The sequence below is a fragment of the Bos indicus genome, chromosome 15 (genome assembly GCF_029378745.1).
Source record: "Bos indicus isolate NIAB-ARS_2022 breed Sahiwal x Tharparkar chromosome 15, NIAB-ARS_B.indTharparkar_mat_pri_1.0, whole genome shotgun sequence".
Classification (NCBI taxonomy): Eukaryota; Metazoa; Chordata; class Mammalia; order Artiodactyla; family Bovidae; genus Bos; species Bos indicus.
In genome coordinates, this window is record NC_091774.1 from 52,599,384 (window position 1) to 52,617,304 (window position 17,921).

General features: G+C 54.7%; 1 protein-coding gene across 6 annotated transcripts in view; it reads right to left on the reverse strand.

Annotated features, from left to right (window-relative positions):
* PDE2A (phosphodiesterase 2A) overlaps nt 1–17,921 on the reverse strand; it is a 96,761-nt gene that overhangs the window by 6,043 nt on the left and 72,797 nt on the right. For all 6 annotated transcript variants that reach the window (XM_019975297.2, XM_070803847.1, XM_019975298.2 and 3 more), the window contains 16 exons: nt 16,387–16,496; nt 15,572–15,627; nt 10,279–10,338; nt 9,315–9,468; nt 9,032–9,084; nt 8,773–8,847; nt 8,629–8,670; nt 8,025–8,093; nt 7,624–7,754; nt 3,599–3,710; nt 3,081–3,120; nt 2,879–2,942; nt 2,069–2,141; nt 1,751–1,928; nt 1,422–1,534; nt 682–759 (listed from right to left, as the gene is read on the reverse strand). In XM_019975297.2, the coding sequence (XP_019830856.2) occupies nt 682–759; nt 1,422–1,534; nt 1,751–1,928; nt 2,069–2,141; nt 2,879–2,942; nt 3,081–3,120; nt 3,599–3,710; nt 7,624–7,754; nt 8,025–8,093; nt 8,629–8,670; nt 8,773–8,847; nt 9,032–9,084; nt 9,315–9,468; nt 10,279–10,338; nt 15,572–15,627; nt 16,387–16,496 (1,408 nt within the window). The remainder of the gene's footprint in view (nt 1–681; nt 760–1,421; nt 1,535–1,750; nt 1,929–2,068; nt 2,142–2,878; nt 2,943–3,080; nt 3,121–3,598; nt 3,711–7,623; nt 7,755–8,024; nt 8,094–8,628; nt 8,671–8,772; nt 8,848–9,031; nt 9,085–9,314; nt 9,469–10,278; nt 10,339–15,571; nt 15,628–16,386; nt 16,497–17,921) is intronic.

The following is a 17,921-nucleotide window of genomic DNA, read 5'->3' on the forward strand; positions in this document are numbered from 1 at the left end:
CTTGCCTGGGCCCACCCTCATCTGTAACCGCCTCTCCTTGTCAAAGGGTGTTCTCTGCCTTTGTTGACACCATGCCTTTCTTGACACCATGGCGGCCTTCCACAGACAATAACTCAAAGATTCCTTCTTTGGGGAGGACCATCCCAGAGCCAATCCTTCCTGCTACAGTTTTGACCCCAGCCACAAAGTCTGGGGCCATTTGGTTTGGACACAGAGGAGACGAAATGTTCAAATGAACAATGACCATCACATACTCTGAACTAAAGTTCCAGACAGCTTGTCCTGCACAGGGTCTGGGGATGGAACTGCCTAGGACTGCAGGACCACTGTACATAAGGGAGCTGCAGGAGGACCCTGAGTGGGCTTCCCAGCTGTCAGCAGTCCCAGGATGGGAATTATCCCTGGACATGGGGAACACCTGGGTGAACCATGCTCTCCGCTGGGCTGAGTCTTGCTGCCAGCTTTGGGGCTGAACCAGAAATTGCTTTGCAGAGAGGCTGCCCCGAAGGAGAGCAGGAGAGCAAAAGCCCAGGCACTGCTCTTATCTTCAAGAGAGGGTGATCTGAAAGCCCAGCCTGATCCTGGGCACCAGAGGATTCATGGAGCTAGGGGAGGAACAGGGGGACTACAGGGGACCCTGGGGGCCTGAGAAGGAGGGTAGAAGCTCTGTGCAGGGCTCACCTTCATGTGGTACATCATCATCTCATTGGCAAGGTGGCTGCGATACTGCGCCTCATTCACTTTCTTGTATAGGAGGGACTTGTGGGGGAGAGAGGGAAAGACAGGGCTCAAGCAAGGTGGCTGTGAAATACCCAGGACCAGGACAAAGGGATCAGATAGAACCTCCCCCAACTCCTGTCCCATGCTGGGCCTAGTCTGAGCCTTCAAGGTCCAGCCCAGAGTAAGGAGCCCTCTCCAACTTTCATCCAGACCTGCCCTCACTCCTCCTCCCCAGGGCCTCTTAGCACTTGATTTAGCACTTTGCATGCTCTCCTGAGCCTGCCCCAGCTTCAGTGATGGAGCCTGAGGCCCCTAATGGAGAAAAAGAAGCAAGGAGGGGGGATAGCGTTAAGGATCTACGGGTCGGATTCCCAGGTCAGAGCTGCCAGTTATGGACAATGAGACCCAACAATCCCCACAAGAAGCTAAACAGGGGCTCAGGTTGAGGTTGCTTTCGGAAAAGGGGGAAATAAAACATAGTCCTAGGAGGCTAACTGGACAGGATTGGAAATAGTATCCCCAATTTTCTGATGGGAAACTGAGGCCAGAAGTGACCAGTAGGTACTGAAGACTGCACAGCAACCCAGCAGCAGGGCTCTGAGCCCCAGGGGCGGGCGCAAACCCATCTGGACAGAGCAAGGAGGGCCATTGTGGAGAGGAGAACAGAGGGTCCTGCATGGGCCTGCCCCTGTCCCGCTCACATGGGCAATGCTGATGCCACAGTAGATGGAGAAGGCTGTAGCCAGGTCTTCATCAAACTTGCTGAACCATGGTCCATTGATCTTGTTCACCAGCTCGGCCACACCGATGACCTCTGGGGACCAAAGAGGAGCTAAGATGAGCCAGTGGACGTGTCTGATGATCTGTCCTCCCAGGGTATCCTCAAGGGACATCACAGGCTTGGGAAACCCCATCCCTTCGGCCCGGGGATGCTAGGGTGGTAGAGACGGCTTGTGGACCTTCTGCTCGGCTCCGCCCCATCCTTTCAGGCCCCGCCCCGGCCCTCTTCCGGAGCCACCACAACCCGCACCCTGGTTCTCGTTCTTGATGGGGAAGCAGAGGATGTTGCGCGTCCGGAAGCCGGTGCTGTCGTCCACGCCTCGGTAGAAAAGCGGATGTGCGTAAGCATCTGGGATGTTTAGGATCTGGCCGGTGGTCGCCACATGACCCGCGATGCCCTGGTCAGCGGGAATGCGGATCTCATAGCTCTGCCGGGGCAGGAATGGAGTTGAGAGAAGGGTTAGTGGCCGGTCACAGAGCGGACGATCAAACGTAGGGCCTGCTCCCCCGAGGACTCCTGGCCCCCAGGACCACGGCCACACCCTCCCCCCACACAGCCCTGCCTCACCTCATCTTCCACCACGCCCCCATCGAACACCTTGGCCACCAGCTCGTTCTGATCCAGCAGGAACACAGAGCAGCTGTGGAGAGATGGCATTGGTCCACAGGGCCCTGACACCCCTCTGTGACCACCCCTCAAATCTCAGGACTTGAGGTGAAGCCTAGATTTCCGAGGCCGGGAGGGAGTGACCTATGGTGAGACTCTCCTCAGGGCTAGCCGACTCCAGACATTAGTTAAGATGGATAATTTTTTTTTTTTTTTGCTAGCACCTACCATGTACCAGCTGCTGCTGCTGCTAAGTCACTTCAGTCGTGTCCGACTCTGTGTGACCCCATAGATGACAGCCCACCAGGCTCCCTCGTCCCTGGGATTCTCCAGGCAAAAACACTGGAGTGGGTTGCCATTTCCTTCTCCAATGCATGCAAGTGAAAAGTGAAAGTGAAGTCGCTCAGTCAGACACTGTATTAAGAGCTGAGGACCCACGGCCTGCAAAGCAAGCAGCGTGCCTGCTGTCATCGGATGTTACAATCTAGTGAGGGCCACAAGCATGAAATAAAAAATCACGCAAGACATGGGTCCCACAGGAAGGCAATGGAGGGGACGTCCCTGGTGGTTCAGTGGTTAAGACGACATGCTTCCAATGTAGGGAGCGTGGGTTCAGTCCCTGCTCGGGGAACTAAGATCCCCCATGCTGTGCAAGCCAAATAAATTACGATGACAACAGAGGGGGGAATAAAGAGGGGAGGAAAAGAGAGGTGATGACTGAGGGCCAGGGTCTCTCTCTCTCTCTCCCTACTCCTGGGTGGATTCACTCACATCTCAGCATTGCTGAGGTTCCTGGCCTCTGTGATGATCTCCTGGAGCAGCACGGAGACGTCATCTGCGGGAGGGAGAAGCATGGGGGACTGTGGTGAGACCAGGCTGGAGTGCTGACAAGCCTGCCTGCCTCCCCTCCTCGAAACACCAGTCCCCCGACTCCCACCCCATAGCCAGGCATGGAGGAGGGCAGTGCACTCACCCAGATGAGTGAAGAGGTTCTTCGCCACTTGGAGAAGAGCCTGGAATGGAGAAAAAGGAGATCACAGGGAATCAGGTTGCAGGGGTTCACCCTCTCCAGCCCCCTGCCTCCGTCAGCCTGAGGGTCTTCTCATTCTTTCCCTAGGGCTCGCGGGACAAGCCGGAGACTGAGAGAGTCTAATTGTATCATTTGGCTCTAAGGGAAGGAGTGGGAGTTCTAGTCACAGGGAGGGTGAGCAGGAAACCTGAGCATCCTGTGTTCGGTCCCCTTGGACTCTAGCCATCCAGATGTTGTTGTGATGCCCAATCCGAACACTAGAGGGCGATCGCATACTGGGCCTGCAGCCAGAGGTGCCATCCTGAAGAGCTCCAGTTCTCCTCTTTAAGAGACTTCCAGGGGCCTAGGTAGTCTCCCCACCACTGGCCCCAAAACCCATGGGCTTTTCCCTTGTGGATGACTCTCTGGGGCTGAGAGCTGGGGGAATTGGCCCCCGAGAGCAGTCAAGGCAGGCCACGCACCTGGCACTCACACTTGAGCTTCTGCTCCTTCTGGAAGGCCAGGGTGCTGGTGAGCACTGTGCTGGTGTAGTGGAAGCAGTGCTGGATCACGTGCTCGTCCTGGTCTGTGAACCTGCCAGGGTCGGGTGGTGGGGGTCGCCGCAGAGGGACAGACCACAGACTGCTCTCCCCACTCCGCCTCACCTCCGTCCCTCCAGAAAGCCCACCCAGAAACCCACCAGCTCACCTCACCCTCCTCTGCTGGGGCCGCTCACCACCCAGGCGGCTTGGGCCAGCTTCCGCCTCAGAGTTGGGGGGCTTCTAGGGAGTGGGCTCTAATCCTCCTCTGCCCCAAATGTGTTTTCCTCCTCAGACTATTGCTTCTCAAAGCCAGAAACTTCTCAAAGTCTCCCTCCTCTGACTTCAGATTTACCCAGACTGAGGCTGAGTCTTTCCCCTCAGACTGGAGACTCGCCCAACCGCAGGCAATGTGTTCTCCTGCCCCTCTCCCCCAACCTCAGGGAGGGGCGGTGGCACTGCCCTGTCTCATCCAGCTCCTACACTGTCCTCCATTCCCTGGAACCTGCAGGCCCCGATTTGGTGCCTCCACAAGTCCTGAGGTGGTTGTGGGCAGGGCAGTGCCCATATCATATTCATGGAGCTGGCGGGCATCAGACAAGATGGGCCTGAAGTCCTGAGGAGGTCATTCAATCTGGCCACCCAATGATTTATCACCAGGGAGCTTTGTGGGACTTGGGCTGGGGCGGGACCTGGGCTGTGGACGTGGGTAAGCCTCTCTGGATGGGGATCACAGGGAGATGGAGTATTCCTCAGAGACTCTGACCATTTCTCAGCCCCAGATTTCCCTGCCAAGACCCCTCCCCATTTGGGGGCTACCTGCAGCACTCCTCTCTGCTGGGGTATCCCCCACTCATGCTTGCCATCCAGTGATTCGGGTCTAGACCCCAATCCCCACGGTGCTGTGTCTGTCTCCCCACCTTCCTTCCCACTCCATTTCAGGCCCCTTCATTTGGTCCCACCCACCTCTCTCCCCTATTCTATGGGCATCTCAGCCTCAGCCACAGTAAGATGCTCATCATTCTGAGAAAACCTCAGGCTCTTTCATACCTTCATGCTTTTTCTCACACTGTTCGCTCTGCCTAGAATACCTTTCCCACCGTCCCCGCTCTGTGCCCTAAAAATAAACATCAAGTCTTGAAGCCAGTCTTGAACTCTGACTGTATCACCCCCTATCCAATGCAGAGCCTGGTACGGGGGAGATGTTTGCAAAGTGTCTGCTAAAGTCTTAAATGTACCTCTTCCTCTGCCACCAGCCTCATCGCACTCCCAGATGAAGGGATGTTCTCAGGCTTCCAGGATGCTTCTCTACAGTGCCTGCTCTGAGCTGAGCACCACCTTGGCTCATGCAATTATTCAGCACTTACTCCCTGAAAGATGTGGAACCTAGAGATGACCTTGTCTCTGCCCTGAGCCTCAAGGCTGTCACCCAGTTCCCATCTCATTTCCCTTCTATTTCCTCTCCTCCAGGTCCAGGACCATCTCAGAACCCAGGCTGGCAGCCAGAGGCCACAACCCTTGCTGGACTTCCCACTCTGCACTCTCCCTCCCAAAAGGCCTACCCAAGGCCATCCAGCCAGCACAGGGTCAGACACACTAGGTATTCAATGTGTGCTCACTGAGTGGCACAAATACTCCCACACCAGGATGCTCACCATTCCCCATGACACAGACCCCCATCCTCCCTGCCTCAATTAGTCCTGCCTTGTTCCTGTCTTCATTTCCCCAGGCCTCCAGGCTGGCAGGTCCTGCTACTCAGACCTGACTCCCAGATCTCTGCTCCACCCCTGCAGACACTATCCTTGGGCTTCTGACCCCTCTCTAGTCCCAACATCTCCAGTCTCCACTTCCTGCAGGAGCTCTGAGGCCTCAAACCCAGCTTGCCAATTTGGGCCCCAGGGGCCAAGCATCTTGTCAGCATCTCTCTGTGCCAGGCGCCAGAGTGAGGAACTCCACCCGTGGCAAAGGTCATGAGGAAGGAGGCTTGGCATACGCAAAGGCGGGATTGAGCCTCAGGAGTCCCCCTGGAAATTCTAGAGCATCTACCCCCAAAACCAGAGTCTGCCTACTTTACTGCTTTGTGCTCTCACCTACACCTCTGACTTTACAGGGGGCTGTCCCCCACCACCTCTCTCTGAAATAAGAGTTAACTTACAGCTCCAATTAATAAAGTTCCTGTGTGTGACAAGTGTTTCAACCCACAAACTCCTTTGGAGGTCCTCTAGCCTGCCTGAACAGGTTCTTCCAGCCACATGTGATTGTTCACAGCCTCCCAACTGTGAGAGGCATGAGATGTTCAAAATGTCTAAATACAGATTCCTTTGAGCAGTTAAAAGATTGATTAGAAATTGTATTGGTGAAAGGTTTTTCACTTGTTGGGCCAATGTTTCTGCTAAGTTTCCATATCCCTTACCTACTGTGTCCCTGGGAGTGTACTGATTAATATAATTGGTGTATAGGAATGTAAGTAGTAGCTTTAATGTTTATAACCTTGGACCCTTGAGTTAATTCTTTTCTTGTTATAGCCCACCACACCTTTGCCCTGTTGGAATGCAACTTTATCTAATGCTTTTGGAGGGTGGCGCCTGACTTTAGAATAATCACCTTTAGAGAAAAATAAGTTTTCTGAAGAAAGGATCATAAAATGTTAACAGTCCTCCTGGCCAGAAGATGATGTAAATCACCTAAACTTTTGCATATGATAAGTTTGCAGGAAGAAAGCCTGGCTTACTGCTGACTCTACCCCTTCCCCCATTATCCTCTATGCACAACTTAAGGTATAAAAACTACTTTGGAAAATAAAGTGCGGGCCTTGTTCACCGAAGCTTTGGTCTCCCCATGTCGTTCTTTCTCTCACCTTCTGGCTGAATTCCCATCTGGAGCGTGGAGGCTCGTCAAGCCTACTAATTTTGCCTGGGCTTCTAAGATCTGACCAGGGAGGCCTTAGTGTCTCCTCTCCTTCGGGAGACTGGGAGGACGCCTGCAGCCTACGTAGGTGATGCAAATTCCTTGTCTTGGAATTTTATTGGCTTTCCACGTAAACCAAGTTATTCAGCCTCTTTTCTCCACTGAATTTTCTCACTGAGCTATCCTTATTTAACCACTTTTTATATCTTTAATTCTATCGTATCCTGATTGCCGAAGCTGTCTCCCCTTTGAATTCCCTGGATCCTGCCGGGGCTGGACCCCGGCATCTCTGCATCCTGGAATCAGAATGCAACCCCTCACCTGCCCACTACTCCCTACTGCTGGGCATGCTGGACCAAGTGTGGCAGCATTCACATCCTGAATGTGCCCCCAGGACAGATGTGGCTAATCACAGCACTGTTTCTCACTAAACTAATACAATGCTTCAGGCAGCAATTAATGAGTTGGTGCAGGAACATGAAATCTGTGATACCACTTCCATACCCCAAATCTGACCTCAGTTCTTGAGACATACTTCCTGACTAAGCCTGTGTACCTGACTCTTGTCCTGCCCACCCTTCTGTTTCACATGATTCTTACAGCTGCCTATCAATGCCTCTGAAGAGCCTCAGCTTAGCCCCACCGTCATGCCTATTCCCTTGAGCCACTGTCCACAACGTCAGTGATGTTCTGGGGGTCCCAGAGAGTTCACCCATCCTAGAGCACATCGCTCCTCCATCAGTTACCAGCAGAAATGCTAATACAGGGATGGCAAGTCGGGGGAAGGCCAGTACCAAAACATGGATAATCCAAACTGTAGGAAGTAGAAACGAGAAGGGGAACTTGTTTGGACCTCAGCATGATTTTACAAAGCCCAGTGGAGCAGCAATAAGGGTCTATTGCTCTCATAATCTCAATCTCTTACACAGACAAACCATTCAACCCACCACTGCTAGAATATCACCCCCTGCCCAGTACCCTTCCTACACTGTTACCCGAGTCAAGTCCCGCCCAGCCTCTCAGCTCCATCTCCTGACCCACATCCCTTCACCCAGACTCACAAGTCTCCTCCGAGCTTGTTGAAGGCACAGGCCAGGGCCACGACCTGGTCAGTGGCCCGGCTGATGACAGGGACACAGAGCATGGCCTGCACCTCACAGCCCAACATGCTTTGCAGCTGTTGCATATCCTCCTGCAAAGGAGAAGCAAGAGGGGAGGCAAGTCAGGGCAGGGAAGGAAGAACATGCTTCCCTCCCACGCCCTCCACCACACTCTGCAACAGGAGGGTCTGAAGGGCTCAGGCAGGGTGGGAAGTGCTATGACACAGGGTGGGCTAGGAGAAAGTTCCCGGGTCTTGTCTCCCCTATTCCTAGGTTGCCCAGGCCCAGAGAACCTGGCCCTGGGGACTGGGCAGAGGGCTCTCCCCTGTCTCCTCCCCTGGTCCAGCCAGGCCATGGCTTACGGAGGTGAGATCTTTCAGCTGGATAGACTTCTTGTCTTCCACCACTTGGCCCAGGCGTCCTGTGGTCAACTGAGGGAGTACGGAGAGCCAGTCAGGGCCCAACTCTTCCCAAGATCAGGCCATGTGAGACCTCTCCCCTCATCAAGTCTGGAAGTTTCAACTACCTCTTCAGTCAGTCCAAATCGTGGATGGAGTCAACATTGAAGAGTGGGGGTGGGGGGTGGGGGGAGTAGGCTCTTGACCAGAATCCCCTATGAAGGACTTAAGGGTCTTCCCTAACTAGGAGAGAAAAAAGCAGAATCCAAGGATTCTCACTGATCCTAATGGATTCTAAGAGAGCCAAGCCCAGAGATACTTCAACAGAAGTGACCTGGCCCCAAGTAAACCTTTCTGTAGATTGTGAGTGATTTCTCTTAAGGGATCCTGATCATGAGAGGTTGTGATCTCTCATAACGTTTCTAAGTAGATCTGAAGGTCCAGATAATTCCATCAGATTCCAAGAGATTCTAGTAGATTCCAGTCTCAATGGGCAGATCCCAGGAATACCTGGTCCACTTTAACTGCTTCTGCAGACTCCAACACAGGGGACAGACACAGGACTCACCGGAAAGCTGATCTCTTCCTCCAGTACTTTATCTCCAATGACCTGATGGGCAGAACGACGTGGGCTGGTTAAAGGACAGACAAGGTTTTTCCTCTCAGAGACCCAGGTCCCTCTCCCTGCCCCACAGTGGCTCTGGGCCCTCACCTTGCAGGAGAGCTGAAGATTGTCCTCGGATACCAGCAGCAGGCAGCAGCGGGATGCCTGGGTCTCCTGTTGCAGCTGAGAGGGAGGGACACAGCGAGGGGCTGACCTCGCATCTGGGAGATCCCCACTCCCCACCCTTTGCCTTTCTGAGGCTCGCAGGTAAGTGGAGAAGAGAGGACATCTGAATCTGTACTGAGATGGAAGCTCAAGAGGACTTCCGTTCCGGGAGGAACACAGTGGTAGGGGCACAGGGACTCACATATTGGAGGACTTTGAGCTGCAGGGAAGATGCATCCAGGTCGTAGAGCTCCCCTGCGATGGCGGGGCAGGAGTCAGACAGAGGGCCCACAGATTTCCCCCAAGGGCGTGCACCCTCCAATTCCACCTCCCACCCAGTTCAGGATCTCTTCTTCAGTTGCTGTCCCAGCCAGCCCCCGGCCGCGCCCCAGCCGCAGGCCCCGCCCACCCACGGACCTTCCCACCCGTGGCTCCGCCTTCACAGGTTCGCGCCCCGCCCCTCCCCGCAGCGGCCAGGTCCTCACCGCAAAGCTGCAGGATCTTTCGGTCTTGGTCTGTGTATGCGACCCCACCCTTCTGGTCTCCCGCTGCCTCCTCCGGAGGATTCTGGGTCGCTTCCGGGGCCACGCTGGACTCGCGCTGCTGCAAGGCCTGCACCCTTTTCAGGGCCACCAGGGTCTGGGGCGGGCGGAGCGGTCAGCAAGCCACACTTCCCACCTTTATCGCCCTCGCCACCTTGGGACTCTAGCCTTGGTTTGAGCTGTTCCCTCTGCCTGCGGTGCCATCGCCCTCCACCCCCACACTCCAGTGGGCTCCCTCTTTCCCCGGAGAGTCCCTCGGTCCATGATCAGATAAATACTGGGTTTGTCTCCACCCCTAGCCCCGAGACTCTTCCAAGGCAAGAACAGGGTCAGATTGCTCTGTCTCTAGAACCCATGGGGAGTCACTGTCGTTGAGTTCTTGTTAAAGTCACAAAATCATAATCTCAAGGAAGAGCCTCAGTATCATTATGTAGATATTCCTTCTTCGGTTCAGTTGAGTCGCTCAGTCGTGTTCGACTCTCCCCAACCCCATGAACCACATCATGCCAGGCCTCCCTGTCCATCACCAACTCCCAGAGTTTACTCAAACTCATGTCCATTGAGTCGGTGATGCCATCCAACTATCTGATCCTCTGTCGTCCCCTTCTCCTGCCTTCAATCGTTCCCAGTATCAGGGTCTTTTCAAATGAGTCAGGTGGCAAAGTATCTGACTCGCCTAATATCACTAGTACTCTAAGTAGGTCAGTGCTATCCTTATCCTGATTCTCAGATGTAAAACTGTGGCTCAGAGAGCTTAAGTGACTTGCTCAAGGTCACACAGCCCAAAAGTGCGACCCTGGAACCCAGCTCTGTCCATCTCCCTGGCCAGATCATCTTCCCATCAGCTGTGATGAGGGTCTTCAGCAGCCCCCATCCCCCATCCTACCCCAGCCCTACCCCCACTTACATGCTTCTCCACGGCTTGCAGGCTCCACTCCTCATTGTCACTCAGCTGACCACAGTGCACCTGGAGGGGAGAGAGAGGGGAACCAGCTGTGACCTCCCCTAGCCTCTTGTCTCTACCAGAGCGCCCTCCCTATGCCTGACACACACCTGTCCCCACCAACACATACACACTCCAGTCTGTGGCCTCAATGATAAGTCCATCCTCGGACCAAGCAGATGGCTGGGAAATCCCCTCCTCCAGGAAGCTTTCAAGGGCTAATCCAAAGAAGTGGAACTTTTCTGATCTCTGACTTTTCAGCCACTGTTCCATCTATAGCACAAGCCAGGTGTATAGTGAGGGACAGGGGGTGACCTTGGACCCCCTCTGCATCTCTCAGTCTATGGAGCTTTTCAGGCCCTGATGATAGAATCAGTATTATTAACTTCAGCCTCCCAGCTCCATCCTTTCTGAGTTGGGATTTGAGCCAACCCTAAGTCTGGGATAGGGGAAGAAGCCCACCATGTACAATACATCTGTTGTGCCTAAAGAACTCGGGAAAATGGATGGATAAATGAAGGAATGAATGAATGGAGTGACAAGGTACTTTGCCTTGCATGTGATTCTCACCAGCCTGTAAGTCAAGCTTCCATCTTTCAGACGGAAGGCCCAGAAAGGCTGAGTGACTTGCCCAAGGTCACAGAGCAGAAAATGGCAAAGTTGGGATAGCACTGCCCATTCCCTCCCTTTCTCTGCCCACATCTTCCCCTCTCTAGATCCATCTTCATCACCCCACCCCTTGTCCTGTCCCTCTCCAACTTCTCTGTGTCAGCCACCTGGAGTCCCCTCCGCCCATCTTTCATCCTCTGTGAAGTCTCTTCTCCCACCTCTGCTTGGGTGCTTGGTGAAGAAAATGGTGGGGGCGGTGGTTTGCACTGCAGGCCCTGACAGCAAAGCTCCCCACCTGCGTCACCAGCTTCCGGACACCTACTCAGAGCTGCTCACCACCTGCGGGACTTCCCACAGTGCTTGCACTGGGGTCCCCTCCTTCATCCCCCCCACTACTCAGCAGCCCCTGCCTGCCTGCCTCTGTTCTAGGTCCCCTGCCAGGAGCAGATGGAGAGGAGGAGACCAGCAGGTTCTCAGGAAGCTCACAGCCTGGCTGGGGGGGTGGGGGGGATGGAGGAGGGCGATATGATGGAGGGGGGTATAGAACTTCATACCTGGGGAAGAAGAGGGCAGACTGACTGGGTGGGAACTTAAAGGCTGTGGGAGCTCAGAGGGGGAGGGCACCTGGGGAGCTTCCAAAACTGGCACTGAAGTCTGGGAAGACAAGCAGAGCCCAGAGAGGATGCTGCAGGCAGGAGGCTGCTGGGTAGTAGGTGGTATGAGGAGCTGAGGACCCAGGCAGGGGTGCCGTCCGTGGTACAGGGGGAGAGCAAGGCTAAGGAATTGGACTTTAACTTGGTTGTACTGGGGATTCAGGGCAGACTTTAGCATCTGCAGACCATGGTCTACGAGGTAGGGAGAACTGGACAGAGCAATACTCGAGGCAGGAAGACCCGGAAGAGGCCTGGGCCACCAATGGTGTGGAAGGTTAGGCTCCAGATGAGGCTCCATCTATGATTCCCATAAGACAGGTTGTTGAAAGGGGCTGGGAGCATGGCTCATTTGCATATGGTTTACAGAAACATGTTGGCATTTTACTATTAGTAGATGGGGGAGGACATCCTTCTTGTTCCTGCCACCTGGACTCATCTCTCAGAAAAAGGGAAGGTTGGGACCCCTCTAGGGCTGTGGGGTTGGCAAAATAGCCTGGTCCCAGGTCAGAGCTGGGAGGTTGAACGAGCCTCAGAGGGCTGGAGGGAAGGAAGGAATCATTGAGTCCTCTCCACCTGCTGGGCTTGCCCCTCCCTGCATGCCTCGTGGGCTGCCTCCGCCCATCCCAGCCACCACGTGCACAAACACAGGGCACACTTTCATGGAGACCCTCAGTGCCCCCCAACACACACACACACACACACACACACACACACACTGTCCCATAGAGATATCAGGCATGTGCATACCTGCACACATACACAGTGCAAAGACATCCACACACTCACAGTGACTACCATGCACACGTGCGCATTCACACCTGTACACAGGATACTTGAGTTCACATACTGGAGAGCCATGCACACGCTTCTGCCCATCCCTGCCCCCTCCCGATAAGCAAACATAATCAGCACACACACACGCACGCACACACACACACACACACACACACGGCTCCTTGCCCACCAACAGAACGCACAATTGTACCTACTCTTGCTAACTAGGGGGCGGGTCTACGACCCAGTGGGAGCTCTCAGGAGTAGGGACCAGGGCGGCAGAGAAGGTTGAAAGCCCAGCAAAGGCCCACCCCCTCACCAAGTTCAACAGAGCTAAAGGACACCCCTTCCCCCAAGTAAGGAACTGGTACAGCTGGCACAGCTCAGAGAAAGAGTGGGCACAAATCACACATCAAATGCCAGAGACCAAAGGCTCCCTGCTCCTCAATGGGACTTATTATCCCAGAATCGAAGAGCAGAGCCAAAGACTCTGCAAAGAATCTGCAATCAAGTCACCCAAGCTGCGAGCTGCAGGAGCCCAGAGCTCTGCGCAGGACAGCATGTCCCTCAGAGAGCCCTCTGCTGACCCCATCTCTATCAGGCCCCAATATTCCTTGCAGGGCTCCCAGGTTTCCTTGCTGTCACTTGCCATCATTTGCAGTTCTCTCTTTGTTTTGCTCATTTGTTTAATGTCCGGTGCCCTCACCCCTCCAGACTGTGTAGTCTGTGAAGGCAGGGCCCGTCTGGTCTGTCTCGGTCACTGCTGCTATGTTCGCATAGCACAGTGCCTGGCGGTGCTCAAGAAATATGCCTTCAATTGATGGATGGGTGAGTGGATGGATGGAGGGATGATGAATACAAGAGCAGAGACCCAGAGAGGGGAATGGGGCTTGTTAAGGGAGGAGCTGGTGAGTCAGCCCTCCCAAGTGATCTGCCCTGGGTACTCCCTTTACCCTCTAGAACCTTAGTCCTTGGGATCTGGCAGCAGTGGCGAGGTCTGGGGATGCCTATGCTGTCTCTCAGAGGATGTGAGATCCTGTGGCCCCAGGAGCATAGGGCAGGGAGGGGCATGGAGCAGCCGGACAGGATCAGCCAGACAGGATGTGTCAGACCTGTATGCTCTGGGGAGGGGATGTCCTGGAGAAGAACATTTCCACTTGAGTAGGAAGGGCCAGGCTTGGAGGAGAGGAAGATTGCAAATAATCCAAATACTTTTCAAGAGCTCCTCACTGCCCAGGGTGTTTGAGGAGGTGAGCAGACAGCAGTCAGGAACTCCTGGCAGCCACAGGTAGCATCCTGCTCACCAGCACGCACCCCACTCCTCAGCCTTGCTGTGTCACACTCTTCCCCTCCACACTCCATCACCCTGACTCGGCTCATGCTGGTCCTAGAATATCCTATCCCTTCTTCTCTGCCTGTTCCCCCTCCCGCCACGTCCCAAAGTCTCCACTGTGAGGCACCCCTTGGCCCTCCAGCATTATTTCATTTGGCCAGTAGTGGTCTGAGGGTGGCCCTGCCTTCCCCGGGACTGAGGTTCTAGAAGGCAGGAATGAGTCTGACTCCTCTCTCTGCTTCAGCACCTGTCCTGGGGCAGGCAGGGCCCAGAGCAGAGTTTTGCTTGGGTGCCATAAATTTAAGTGATCTGACCAATCCCCGTTGCCAACACACAGAGCCTTTCCTACCCCCAGGAGAAGGCTGAAGCCTGAACTCCTGGTCAGACATGAGCCACGGTGAACAGCGCTCACAGCAATCATCCTTCTTCCTGTCCACAAGACAACCTTCCAAGCATCTTGCCATTGTAGGAGCTGCTTCCTTACTAGCCCAGCCCTCACAGCCCCCGACACAGGAAGTCCTTCTAGGAACTTGGCACCCCAGACCCCTTTCCCTCAACAGAGGTGGGCGACCAAGCCATCGCCTCCCACGCCCCACCTCTGCACAGCGTGCCTAACCCAGGTCCTCCTCCAAGCGACCAGCTCTGGGACAGATGGGGACCAGAGGAGGGAAGCAAGCGGCGCTGAGAGCTGGGTGCCAACGGCAGATCCTTTCCCTGCGGGAACAGGAGCTGGGGGTGGCGGAGCAGCTTGCGGGAGAAACCAAGGGGGACGCCTCCCCCTCCATCAGGCAGATGGGGCTCCGAGAAGACCAAGCCAAGTGTCCCTTCCTTCCTCTCCCCGTGGCCGCCCCCCGCGCCCATCGCCCTCCCCCGCCAGCAGCTCGGGAAAGGTCAGGCGCCTCGGAAACCTTTAATTTCGTTTTAATGAGCTCGGGAGGAGTCCCCCGGCGGGCGCTCCGAGACCGGCTCATTTATCTGTCCGCGCCCTTAACCGAGGCGGTGGTCCCCTCCGCGGAAGTCGATCCCTAATAACGGCGATTTGAGGGCGCTAACCCTTCGGTTCTAAGGACTGGACACAGATTTTGAGGGTGCACTTCCCCACGGACCCTCAAAACCTGTGTCCAGTCCTAAGAGATTGGAGGAAACACAGAGCCGGGACCCGGCAAAGCTCACCCAACCCCACAGGGGGAGCCGAAAGCGGGGAGCTCCGCGAGGGGGCAGCAGAGAGCAGGAGGGGCCCTGGCTCTGGGTGCCGCCGGCCCAACTCCCTCCACCCAGCAGCGACCCTCCTTCCAGCTGAGGCCCCCTCCCCTCCAGTCACCCGCCCCAGGAAGCCCGCCCTGTTGCTTGGCATCTGTCCCAGCCTCGGATGTGGGTCTGGCTGGGGCTGGACGCCTTCCCAGGCAGCCCTGCTCCGGGGGCCTCCTCTCCTCAAGCCTCCCAGCTCCAGTCACCCCCATCTCTGACTGGCTTTCCCACATTTCTCAGTCCGGTCGGTGGTGTCTGCACATCCCTCCTCAGTGTCACTCGGTCCTTTCCCACTTGGCTGCATGCATGGCCTCTTGGGACACTGCCCCCAACCCGTCTTGAAGGATGTCTTGGTCAGAGCTGTGTCAAGGCTCCACCAGGTAAGAGTCCAGATGGGGCTCGCACATCCCTCCACAAGTTGCTGATGGGCAGGCAGCTTCATCCTGCCCATTCAAGGTAGGGCAGAGGGCTCCTCCCAGACTCCTCCCAGACCTGCGTTTCCCCCATCTCCACCCCAACTTGCTGTTCAACACACACATACACACACACACACACACACACACACCCCAGCTCCGTCCAGTGCTCCCCCCCTTTCTTCCTCCCCTATTCTCTTCCCCATCCCACCCACAACTGCTCTTACCAAGATGACAGCTGCCACAGCCCCGGCCTCCTTGTCCACCAGCGGTATGACCAGCACTGAGGGGGAGAGGGCAATGAGGTGGTCCCGTGGGGCCAGTGAGGCTCAGAGGTACTGAGCCAGGACCCAGGGAGGGAGACGAAGACACAGACAGGGAGAGGCTGGGACAGAGACACAGAGAGACCCAGAGACCCAGAGAGACAGAGAGATGGGTCCTGAGGCAGTGACAAAAATGACCACAGCAACAACCCCTGCGTAGAAGGAAACCCCCGCTCTTGGCAACCTTCTCATGATCCTCCCAGCAACCCTGGGATGGAGGGAGGCAGGTTAAGGCTGAGCACCCCTATTTTACAGATGGGAAACTGAGGTCCAGAAAGGGGAAGTGACTTGCCCAAGATCACACAGCAAGTCAGGTCTCCTGACTCCCAGTCTTGTGCACTTTCCACCTCGAGACAGAGGACAGAGACCTAGAGAGACTGAGACACGAAGCAGAGAGACATGCGGACAGGGGGCATGGAGAGGAAAAGAAAGAAAAACAGAGAGTGACAGAGAGCGTGACAACTTCAGCCCATCTAACCACCAGCACAAGCAACACCCCCTCAAGGCAGGTTCTGTTGTTCCCATTTTACAGATCAGGAAACTGAGGCTCAGAGAGGTTAGTAGCACAATAGGGAGAGAATTAGATGATGGGTTTGCTGGAAACACAGAGCAAGAGAAAGAAGGAGACAGAGAGATGGAGACAGGGATAGAAGACAGGTATGGTCTGGGGAGCAGGGGCCACAGTCCCTCCCTGCCCCTGCCCAGCTCCCAGCCCTTACCTTGGGTGTCAGGAGCCAGTGGAGCCACCAGCCTTGCCAAGGGCTTCCCAGGCAGGTCTGAGGGGCCCAGTCCATTGCAGCCCAGCCGCTTCCGGGAGATCACAGCCTCTCTGAAAAGAGGATACGATTCTACCTCTCAGTCTCTGGGCTTCCCAGGTGGTGCTAATGGTAAAGAATTCGCCTGCCAAGCAGGGAACACAAGAGATGAGGGTTCAACCCCTGGGTTGGGAAGATCCCATGGAGAAGGCCCTGCAACCCACTCCAGTATTCTCGGCTGGAGAATCCCATGGACAGAGGGGCCTGGAGGGCTATGGTCCATAGGGTTGCAAAGCATCGGACACTACTGAAGCGACTTAGCATGCACACTCAGTCTCTGGATCAAAGAGGAACAGGCCCCAGCCTGGGGACACACAGCGGGCTGGACCCTGCACATCTGTGAGAGTCTGGACAAGCTGAGCTGCTGCACGGTGGATATGACGAAGGCAAAAATCAGAGTCTCAGGAGAAAAGGGAACCCTCCTGCACTGTTGGTGGGAATGTAAATTGATACAGCCACTATGGAAGACGGTACGGAGATTCCTTAAAAAACCACAAACAAAACCACCACATGACCCAGCAATCCCACTCCTGGGCATATACCCTGAGGAAACCAAAACTGAAAAGACACATGTACCCCACTGTTCATTGCAGCACTATTTACAATAGCTAGAACATGAAAGCAACCTAGATGTCCGTTGACAGATGAATGGACAAAAAAGTTGTGGTTCATATACACAATGGAATATTACTCAGCCATAAAAAGGAACACATTTGAGTCAGTTCTAATGTGGTGGATGAAAGTAGAGCCTATGATACAGAGTGAAGTAAGTCAGAAAGAGAAAGATAAATATTATATACTAACACATATATATGGAATCTAGAAAGATGGTAGTGAAGAATTCATTTGCAGGGCAGCAATGGAGAAACAGACATAGAGGACAGACTTATGCGCACGGGGAGAGGGGAGGAGGGTGAGATGTATGCAGAGAGTAACACGGAAACTAACATTACCGTATGCAAAACAGAGAGCCAATGGGAATTTGTTGTATGTTTCAGGAAACTCAAACAGAGGCTCTGTATCAACCTAGAGGGGTGGGGTGGGGAGGGAGATGGGGAGGAGGTTCAAGAGGGAGGGGACATATGTATACCTATGGCTAATTCATATTGAGGTCTGGCAGAAAACAACAAAATTCTGTAAAGCAATTATCCTTCAATTAAAAAAAAAAAAAAAAAACCAGAGTCTCAGACCCTGACTCTGCCCTCCCCATGCAGAGGAGCAAGCAGCTACAGTCTGGCCTCTGGTGCCTCCTGCTGGTAGATATGGGAAAGGGTACAGCACAAATCCCACAGAGCAAGTAAAAGCCAGGGCTCAGAGCTAGGCTGTCTCCGTTAAAGCCTACCATAGCTACCACTTGATTTGGGGCAAGTGACCTAACCTCTCTGAGCTTTCCAGGGAGATCTGGGGTGGAGAGTAGAAATCGAAACATCAGAATCTAC